General features: G+C 46.7%; 1 protein-coding gene across 1 annotated transcript; it reads right to left on the bottom strand.

Annotated features, from left to right (window-relative positions):
• Positions 1–2,542: 2,542 nt before the first annotated feature.
• LOC125549609 (aspartic proteinase nepenthesin-1-like) lies at positions 2,543–3,808 on the bottom strand. Its single transcript, XM_048712968.2, has one exon. The coding sequence runs from the start codon at positions 3,806–3,808 to the stop codon at positions 2,543–2,545; it is 1,266 nt and encodes a 421-aa protein (XP_048568925.2).
• Positions 3,809–11,182: the final 7,374 nt, after the last annotated feature.

The following is an 11,182-nucleotide window of genomic DNA, read 5'->3' as shown; positions in this document are numbered from 1 at the left end:
GATTGGGCGTCGCATGGCACGAGGCCGCCGGGTCGGGGCGATGCAGGTGTTCCGATCGGAGCATGGCGGTGACGGCCGGCACAGGGCGATAGGCAGACCGAGGCGCGGACAGCGGCTGGCCCTGACGGGCCGCCTCGGCGCGCGTGGCCGCCGGGTCGGAGGAGAGGCCGGCTGGTCGCGCCGGGGTCGGAGTAGAGGCGTTCGGGGTCGACGGCGGTGGTGGGCGACGCAAACCGATCAAGAATAGATCGGGAAACCAAAAAGAAACCGCGCGATCAAGATGACCGGCGGGAGAGAGAGAAAACCCCGGAGCAAGGCTCGGGGAAAAGACTCTCTAGGGCAGCCGGTCAACACGACCGACGGACGAACCCTAGGTACGGGCGGCGTGGACCCGGCGGTGGTTATGGAGGCCGACCGCCCTGGGGGTGGGCGCGGGTGCGGAAGCGGCGGCTGCTAGGGTTTATGATCGACTTGCGATACATACCATGTTAGAAGGGAGAGACAGGTTTGGTGTAATTGTTCGTTGTATTGCTTGAGCCTCATGGGCATATATATAGGAGTACATGATCTACTTGGAGTACAAGACAAGCCACAATAATTCCTAGTCGATTTCGTGTTTCCTAATACAATCACGTTACTCAACAATAATAAACATTTATCATGATATAAGGAAATATAAAATAACAACTTTATTATTCTCTAGGGCATATTTCCTTTTTCAGTGATTAGTTGACTTCAGGAAATTAAAATGATATTTGAATTTAATTCAAACAAAATTTGATTATAACTTTGAAACCATAGGTTAAACTTAAATAAAACTAATGCAAAATGCTTAAATTAATTAAATTAGACCTAGTAAATACCTTGGAGTTAATACTTGACTTTAGGGAAAGATGAGCTCAAATTACATTCAAATAAAGTTGAAAACCAAATGAAATGTGTTTGTCAAAGTTTTAAATTGTTTGAAAAACTACAATATGTGCGAAAGGTGAGGTTCTTCGAGGTTTTAAAATTTGAAGTTTGAATCTTAATCCACTGTAGGAGGTATGACCAAAGTCAACAATGAATAATGACAAACTGTACGACATTGTTGTTTATGCATATTTTTTCCTTCTCTACCTCCCAAATGAACATGGTTTCATACTTTGAACTGAACATGTTTATACTTCATAGTTTTTCTGAAAGTATCAAACATGGTTTCCACGGAGTTTTCATTATGACTTCATTTTCACGAAACAATTTTCCGTTCCCAAATGGAGTAGTAGTAGCAGTACTAGCATAGTCGTTCCCTTCTCACAAATAAACACCTCAATTAGCATACCACAAATTCATACAAAGTCATGGAACTGCGTACTGATGCATTACTACACACATCGTCTGGCTACTACATCATGACATTGCCATCAGACTACCAAAATTTGGCATTTTTACCTACATGCTACCTATTTAGAAGAACATCCATGACTGCCCTTACCCTTCGCAGTGCCCTTGACGTCCTTTCCGCCGAAGTACGGTCGAAAACGCAGTATGGATCAAGCCGAATCTGCTTATCGTCGGAGTTCTCCTACCCGTCATTACCCTCCTTCTCCTCCTTGGGGGGGCACTCTAGCCATGGCACAGACCGCCCCATTCTGCTCCTGGGCGAGAGAGCGCTTGTTCCTCCGCTGTCGCTTCTTACAATGCGTGCGCGGATGACTTCCTCCTCTGCGGCAGCGTGCGCTGCCGCATCATTCGCCTCTGTTGCCGCCATGTCAGCGGCGAGTCAGGCCTCAGCGGCCCTCAACCTCTCCTTCCCATGCTGGCACACCGGTCCCTGTAGGACTCATACTCTGGCGGACCCATGATGGGGAAAGATAGACTGGAAAGCTCCTAGGAGGACCACGATGATCTGTCTTAGAGGATATGAGCGTCCGATGCGTCGATGCAATGGAGTCGGAGCGGATAGATCCCACAGTCAGTCGGGCATTGTCCTACCGGGAGCGACGGAATGCAATGCGGACTGCCGTTGCCTCCTCCGACCCGCATGGGAGGACACCCCAACCGATGGATCCGTGCTGGTCGGAGTCAGATGAACTGCCCGCCATGCCGGAGAAGGCCGGAGATCGACGGACGGGAGTTTGGGTGGCGGAGTAGAGTGGAGCGAAGTAGCTAGGGTTTGGTCCGAGGAGCGGATGAGGATGAATATACATGAGGTCAGGTGGGCTAGCATAGGTCGGAACTGACGTGATGCACGCACCCGAGCGCGCCCAGGCCTCCCCATATCCGCTCCATATTTGGGATGGATATGAGGGTGTCAGTCAACCCGCGTGTTTGAGGCGCCCGTCTGGTCGGATTTTTTTGACCGATCACTGACCGGGCCGTCTGTCCGGGCGTTTGAGGCGAGTTTGAAGTGCCCCGGCTGTATATGTTCTGTGACCCAAACATTCCCATAAATAAAAATCAATTGACTTCTAAATGCTAAATCACACTCATTCGAACTTCGAAGCATCAATATCAATGGAAGTTGAAATAAATTTATTCCAGTGACACTAAACGTGGGTGATCAGAGTTTGCTGCAGTCGGCTGTTTGGAAAGAGAGCTCATCCTTGGCAAGGTCGTAGAGCAGGTGGATGTTCTGCAACTGGAAGTTGCCGATGATGCTCATGTCGTTGGATATCTCCATGACCATGCATGACGTCGAACTGTCCAGCGGCACCCAGTAGTTCTCCGGCGGCAGCACCATGTCCGCTCCGCCACTAAAGTGGAGCACCATGGACGGAACTTTCTTTTCCTGCGCCACCGCCACACACAGGTCCATCTCGCTGTCAGCGGGTGGCGGCACGAGGCTCCCGTTCAGCTGCCTCTGAAGCTCCTCGCGCAGGGGCTCGTACGCCTTCTCGGCAAGAGCCGTAGTGGGGCTGCCGGAGTCGATGACGACACCACCGCTGGTGCCGTTCTCTTTCAAAGCGAACACTGTGGGTGGGATCGACAACCTTGTTTGTCCCACACTTATCCCAACGAGTGGGACGTAGTAGAATGGGTACTCTTTGGGGCCTTGCACGAAAGACATAGACATCACAGGGCTGCCGCCGCTAAGGCTCGCCGAGGCACCGACGAAAAGGTGGCTGCTGGCGCCGGTAGTGGCGTTACTGCGGAGGTAGGGGGTGTGGCAGTAAGAGAACTTGCTGGCGCCTGCTTGAGAGACGAGCGACAGGGGGCCGCGGCCAAGCCCTATGAGGCCGGACGCCTCGTCGAGGGACCCCGGAGAGATGAACAGCGAGTCCACGCAGCCGAACGTGAGCCTTGCCGAGCCGTTTTGAAAGGCGAAGACCTCGGTGTCGATGGTCCCACTCGCGTCGCCGGCACCGTAGAAGGCCCCGAAATGGCAGCTGCCGTCCCGGCGGCACGAGTGCTCCTGGTTGGCCAGGCACAAGGTGTCGTTGCATGACACGGAATGGAAGGTGTCCGACTTGGACGCGTTATAGAGGGGCAGGCCCTGCTTGACGCATTGTTTGCAGTTGGAGCACTGCGTCCAGATGAGGTCGCTGCCTGTGTCGATGAGTGCCTCGGCGCGCTGCGGTGGGGTGCCGATCAGGTACTCAGCGATGTACTGGCTGGTGTTCCAGTGGACCGGCACGATCACGTCAACAAAGGACGCCAGGCGCTGCCGGCTGCTAGCCAGGGCGCGCTGCACGCGCTCCGCCGTGGTGTAGCCGCCCTTGCTATCAACATGGGTGAGCTCCATGTGGAACCCTGCGCTACTGCAAGTAACTAGGGTAGCAGCACTGGAGCATAACACAAGAACGATCAGCACCAGGTTTATTTCCATTGTTGTTTCCCTTGTTGGTTTGGTGCTATAGCTCCTCACGATGTTATAGCTTAATTTGTAACTTGTGGTCTCCATATATATGCCTCTGGATAACATGTGGAAACAAACCAACTGACGGAGGATAGGATGATACATCTATAATTTATTACACTAGCTAGTATAATCAACTCTTGGGTGCCGTCCTGAATCATGAATGGAATTGGGCGGACTTCCTTACGGCAAAATAGGCATAGGACAGTTGTACACCATTTTCGAAAATTGTACCATTATAGATACAGCTAGCTAGCAGCTGTGGCTGCATCGCTGATCTCTCCAAGTGTCGACTTTTACAAGAAGCTTGGATTTTGTCGCCAGATCCTAGTGTGTGTTTTTACCATTGTTCTCAATGGTTGCTAGTCCATTATTCGACGCGATAATCCTCTTGATATAACATTATGACTTACTGTTATAGAATTTGCCATGGCCTGACTGGCTGAGTCTAGACTCATACTGATCCACCCGGCCAAGCCCTTCCCAGGTAAACCTGTCCAACTTGTTATAAGCTCGCAAAGTGCTCTTTTTTCTATATTTTTCTCAAATATGCACGGGTGTGCATATCATATATTAAAGAAAAAAAAGGTGAAGAGTAGCAGACAAAATAATTAAAGTTTGTCTGGGAGAACATTTACAATCTGTTGAGTTTGTGTCCAATATATATACAACGGGGTTACATTTGGACTTGAGGTGTAATTGATAGTGGTAAAGGTACGAGTCGACACTTGTACCTTAGGCCTCCTATACAACGAGAGGGGCACCACATGTTGTAATCCATAACGACTTGAAACCAACAAGCACGAGGGGGAACCGGCGCCCGGTGTTGTAGTATCTCGGGAAGGAGCGTCCATAATCATTGCCCCGGGGATGGACCTTGTTAACATATATTGTGTTGTTCTTGCATGGCATGATTAATTTAACAATGTCTAGAAAAATTGAAGACACAAATACAAATCTACTAGACCAAATTTTATGAACTAAAACTACCGAAAACATGAAAGAAAACATAAAGATTCTTCAAAACTACTAACATGGAGAGATACCCTAGTTGAACATAAGGAAAAATTAATTGATAACCTATCTGCGCCAAACGAGGACGATTCGCCGAGGTGGTATGGCGTGCCGCATCAAGGGATTTTTTATCTAGTGGGTCGCGTGGGATTGGGGTATTGAGAAGCTCCTCAGCGGACTCCCGCTCCTCCCGAGTGAGTTGCGGACAGCCACACTATCTGTCCCCTATGGCAACATTGCGAGCTGAAGCAGGTGGATCGAATGGTGCAGCCCCATGAACACTAGACTGTGGGGCCAGTGTGCCAACCATGAAAACTTCTGCCTTGAATCCCCGAGCCCCAAAGCTATTCACCTCCCCGGAGTCGGACTCCAGTAGTGGGGTTAGATAGTCGGTGACAATTATCCCAACGAGCTGGCTCACAAGACAACGAAATTGAGAACGACGCTCTCATGAACTCCTCCTGCGACACCGTGGCGCTACTCCAGCCGGCTTCTGTGAATATATGAATTGGAGGCTCAGAAAGCCCAACTCATTGGCCCGGTAATGGATGCTCCCGCGTGCCAGCAGGTCAGAACTGTTCAATGGAGCATCGAGATGCCATCTTGAGCCATCAATAGCAAACTCAAGATCGTCGAAACTTATGCTGCTAGCGGCAGTCCAGAAAGAAACCATCCGCACCATGATGTTGATAGACGCTTACCCCGTGGTGGACTCCAACTATTATGGATATAATCCTGACAATTCTATCAGGTGTAAATATAGAGGCAATCGTATCTATCAGTTAGTAGGATGCGAGGGAACAAAAGGGTTTATACAGGCTCAAGCCCTCTCCGGTGGTGGTAATGCCATACTCGTGTAATTTGCCCATCTTTTAAAGAAAATGACGCGAGAACCCGCGGTTTTGAAATAAGGAGATCTTTCTATATCGACATATCAGTTGGAAAAATCATAGGCAAATTCCTATCGGCCATATCAGTTGGAAAAAGGAGAGGCAAATTCCTACCGGCCAGAATCTGGAGAAGAACAAAAAAAGAATGGTTCCGCTTACCGACAACTCAGAGGGGATGCCGCTTACTACTCAAATCCAAGGAATTGCAAAAGTTGTGTTCTTATATGCAAGAAGAAGACTTTGAAAGAACAAAGAAGTTTGGATCCGCAAAAGTATGCTTAGGCAGTTCCTTCGCTGAGCACAACAGAATGAAGAGGAATTTGTTTCATTTCAAATACTTATTCTTATTGAAAAGAGGGAAGGAGAAAAACCGAAATCTTCCTACTCGAACAATAAGTCCTTTTGTAGAAAAGTCTTCTTTATATAGTAATTAGACCTATTGCTCCGGATCCCCGTTTACTAGGAAGATAAAAATCAAAAGGATCGAACTACCTACTCATTATTCGGAGGTGAATCATAGAACACTAAAAGTTGTGGTATCTTATGGACCTAACATAGGTCACATCCCTCACAACATAAGATTGAAAGATCCAAACCTTCCTCTTCGGAGCGGAAACGGACGTGGCCAAAACATATAAAAAAAGATCGTCCTAGTCGCTCATAGGGACATATCTATCTGGATAGAGGATAGTCTAGATCAATTTTGAGAAAAATCTCTATATATATATATAGATAGGTATCTCTGTGGATAGAGATAAAGATAGGGATCCCTATAAATCGAAATATATGGAAAAAAGTGCACTTTTGACTACTACTACTATTTCTTAGACTTTTTCAAGGAAACATTGTTTTTTCTCGATTTTGACTGAATTGGTCGGAGCGTAGACGAGAAAGCAGAGCCCAGGAAAGAGGTCAGATCTTCATAGAGCAGTCGACTATAAGTATAAGACTGCTGGTCTGAGAGAAGGCGGTCTCTCTCGGGAAACATGGCCCAATTTCTCTTCTTTCTTTTCGCACCGGCAACAATTGGGAATAAAACAGACCATGAACATGAGTTTAGAATGTAAAAAAGGGAAGAGTGCATTTTCCACTTTCTTATCTCAAAAATGCGTAATATAGTGATGTCATGTGTCTACCCTTAGGGCAAACAATAGTGCCAGGTTCCATTGTGGAACGGTCGTTTGCCGGTGACCTTTGTCCGCTGTAGTACGAGTGACTGGCGCATCGCATCAAATCTCTCATGTCAATGAGTCTGTTAGAAAACAGCTCCAAATGAATCACGGATTTCCCCGATATTTGCCTCGGAAAGGGGAAACAAGATATAGATTGAGTTTACCCACACCATCACCACTTTTGAAAGAGAAAATAGGTGTTCAGCTGACCCAAATTCCGATCGGAAAAACAAAAACTTATGGATTGAATGATTTCGACAAGCGTAATCGACTCGGGACCAAGGGGAACAAGACGAGATTTCGTGTTCACTTATCGATACCAAAATGAATCGAATTCGTGAACTTTATAACGATATTACTCCTCTTCCTTACGGCTCCCCTGTGCCTAGTGATTTCTCGTGCTCGATGTAAGGTACAACGTGAGGAAGTTCAACCCTCAGTCTGATGCCCTCCTCTCGGCTTATATGGAGTGCACTAGTGTCATAACTGGCCAATATTAATGTTGTTCATGGCCGACTGTTCATGGCCATTACTGCTAGTAACTGCCGTATTTTACTAGATTATACTACCTTTGAGTAATGGATGTAATTAAGACATGGTAGGGGTCTCGGTATCCTAGGTCGTAGCAGACTATAGAAGGTCTAACTGCTCCCGTCTTCTCGATGACCGACGTGATAATCTGACTGTAGGCACTTGGTCCTATGGCGGGTGTCCCCACTAGTATCTTGTATCTAGACCTGTAGCTTCATTGGGCCTGGTTGATAGTCCTTGGCCATTGTATTTTGGACCGTTCTCTTGATACTCTCCGACCTTAGGATGGGCCATATGTATGTATGGGCCTACTCCTTGGGTATAACCTCGTCAAGCGGCTATTAGCAAACAAAATAATTGCATGTATGCAATGATTATTAGTAATTCTCACTATGCAGATAAGTAAATGAAGACACTTGTGTGATAGCATCACACAAAGAGTACAAGGATGTATGATGAACATGATGGAATTAAATGGCATTAGGCTAAGCTACCTTATATTCTTAGCAATGTCGTAACCAAAAGTTTTTTCCTTTTAGAAGCTATATCGAAAACTTGGTATCCATCTCTCCAAATACTCATATATTTACACCTCAGTGTTAAACTACAATCCACAACAAATAAAGTACCACGCAAAAAAAAGTACGACACCAGCGAGCAGTTGGTGGGACGCCTAACTAGTACTAATGGAACTCATCAAATTATTGGACATCTGTTTTTGGGGAGTGCTATTTTTTATTTAGTATACTATAGGTTTGATCGGATCACATTCAATTGTCTACAATCTAGAGTATCTCCAAAATTTATATCGAATAGATCTAATCAAATATAATAACATTAAATGGATATACCATTTGAAAGATAGAAAGAATTTCTACAAATTAAGGACAGTAATACGGTGGCTTTTTTCTTACTCCCTCCATTCCTAAATATAGGGTGTATAGTTTTTGGCACGAAAATTAACGAACGCACGTGGAGGGAAAATTTCAGAAGTTTTGGGCGACATTACACCTGACTAATTGACATGAGAAAATAGAGGAGCTTGCCTAATATAAGGAAATGTAATCAAATTCCTTAAAAAATTATTCAAATGAGTGGTGCAACGCAATACACCTTATATTTCGGACTTTTTCTCAAAAATCTATACACCTTATATCAAGGAACGGAGGGAGTATCTTATTTGCTTCAATCTGGGGAGTATTTAATATCGCACAAATCTAGACAGAGATAATAACATTAAGTGGATATCAACTTAAAGATACAACCAATTTGTACAAATTAAGGACAGCGATGAGTTGAGATCTTCTTTATCTTATTTTGCGTGAATTGGGAGTAAATGTGCTCTAGATATAGGGCTAGCCTGTAAAAGAAAGCAAGCACCGTGTATGTTGCTACATGCCGAGATAGAAGCGAGAATAATAAGTTTGTGTCTGATCTCATGGAGGGGAAAACTATTCTTCTTTGCTTTGTGGTGATTGTGCTGCTAGGAAATTTCACCCTTACTGGTACAAAATTGATCCTCTCCAAAGAACTTTCTCAATTTAGAATTATTTAATTGATGTATGTTCTTGTCTACAGAGAGTGGCAAAGGGTACATCAGTTTGAGAACCAGAATGCCGGGATATCTGCCGGTTGGACTGGGGAGACCGTACCAAGAAAGCTTATTGTGTGAACGGCAAGTATTGTTACTGTCTCGTGTGTGACTAGACTTGCACTTTGCCATCTTGTAAAACAATGGACAATGATGTTATCCTGTAATAATTTTTTTCTTGTGACATGCCTGTGACAATTTATATTGATCATCATTTTTCCGAGAAACACAAGATACAACATAAATGGACAGGCATGCACTCATATAACGCGCCTACTGACTTAAGGTCGACCAAGTCACCATGGGCGCCTCTCTATTGACGAGAACACCACCTCCCACTTAAACAACAACCTGCATTAATTAGACTTTGATCTTTGTCACAGCATAGTCTTGATTCGCCATTATCACAAGGTTCCTTGGGTTACTTTCGAATATGTCCAGCTTGAAGGAGCAGGTGGTGATAGTGAGCAGCCCGGGCAAATCTCACTGGAGGGAGCAGCGGATGGGGCATTTTCCTCGCAGGAATCTGGGTGGCCAGGGGTCCAGCTCGAAGCAGGATGGCCACCGGCGTCACCTGAACACGTTAGTTAGCAAAGCAAGGCAGCATCGGCATGACCAGGATCCAAACATAGATGAAAGGAGGAGGAGCTCAGAGGAGCACACACAGAGACCTAAACAGATTTGCTTAGCGAAGGATAGTGACCGTATGACGGTGGCGGATGACTTTGTGGGGGGAAAGAGAAGAAGGGTGAGGACGAACCCTTCAGTGTTTGAGAGGATTTTAGAAGCTTATAATGATAATGCGGCTGACGCCTCGACATGGGGCCGCCGAGACCAATGAATCTCTTAGCCTGGAACTCTCAAGGGTTGGGGTTGGATTCAACAGTTGGCGAACTCCGGGACCTGATACGGTCATACGGCCCGGCGGTGGTCTTCTAAGTGAAACTAAGAAGAGAGGGGAGGCGATAAATACTCTTCGGTGGAGTTTGGGCTACCGGCATGGCCAAGCAGTAAATTGTGTGGGCAAAAGTGGCGGTTTAGCACTATGGTGGCGTGATGGAGTGGATGTAACTCTCAAAGCATGGTGTCAGTATTATATGGATGCACATATCACATGTGATAACAAAACATGAAGGTTCACAGGTGTGTACGGCGAACCACGGACGGACCAACGTAAGAAAACATGGGATGCACTACGCTTTCCTAGAGGCGGGCGATTTTAATGAGGCATGTTGGCAAGAAGAACATAAAGGCAGAAACGACAGAGGGAACGCGCGGATGGTATTATTCAGAGACTGTCTTGCCGAATTTGAGCTGCTGGACCTAGGGTTTTCCGGGTATACATACACTTGGGACAATAAGCGGGTCGGAGAAGAAAATGTACGAGTGTGACTCGATAGAGCTACCTGTATGCTTTCAAGCAGATATTACCGCTGACCACAGTGGAGCATGTAGCCACTGAGGAAGGCGATCACATGCACTGGTCATAAAAATCGCAGCCAAACAGTCTAATCATGATAAGAGCGCTCGCGGCGTCAGATTTGAAGAGATGTGGACCATGCACCCAGGCTTTGACGTGGTGCTGCAGGATGCATGGCACATGGGGGGCCTCTCGAATCTGTGCACCAGGCTGAAGCGGGTACATGCAGCGCTGGGACGGCACGGAGTTTGGCTCGGTTCATCTGCAGTTCAAACAGTTACGGAGCAAGCTCGAAGACAGAATTTGGAACAAAGTAAAAGGATGAATAGAAAAATTACTTTCAACAGGAGGAAAGGATATCCTGATCAAGTCAGTTGCTCAGGTTGGTCCAGTGTTTTCCATGGCCTGTTTCAAGTTACCAAGAGGGCTATGTTTGCATATCTAACTCTCTTATACGCATGTTTTGGTGGGGCAACAAGCAAGGAGAAACAAAGGTCACTTGGGTCCCATGGGATACTATGACGAACCCTAAATTTCTTGGAGGTTTGGGCTTTAGAGATATTGAACTACTCTATCTTAAATTATTAGCTCACCAAGCGACCAGGAGGTGCTCGCGATCCGATCTAGAGCCGCCGCCGGACCCTTCCTCCCTACCCCCGCTCCCGTGCAGCGCCGCCGCGCTGCACCGGGGTGTCCCCGCCTCCCTCCTCCGGTCCCCCGCCACCA

Source organism: Triticum urartu, chromosome 3A (genome assembly GCF_056163025.1).
Source record: "Triticum urartu cultivar PI428250 chromosome 3A, HENAU_Tu73, whole genome shotgun sequence".
In the NCBI taxonomy this organism is placed as follows: Eukaryota; Viridiplantae; Streptophyta; class Magnoliopsida; order Poales; family Poaceae; genus Triticum; species Triticum urartu.
This window is presented reverse-complemented; position numbering and strand designations above follow the sequence as displayed.

Bases quoted from the DNA above. Each gene is read 5' to 3' on its own strand.
- LOC125549609 (XM_048712968.2), bottom strand. From the start codon at position 3,808: ATGGAAATAAACCTGGTGCTGATCGTTCTTGTGTTATGCTCCAGTGCT.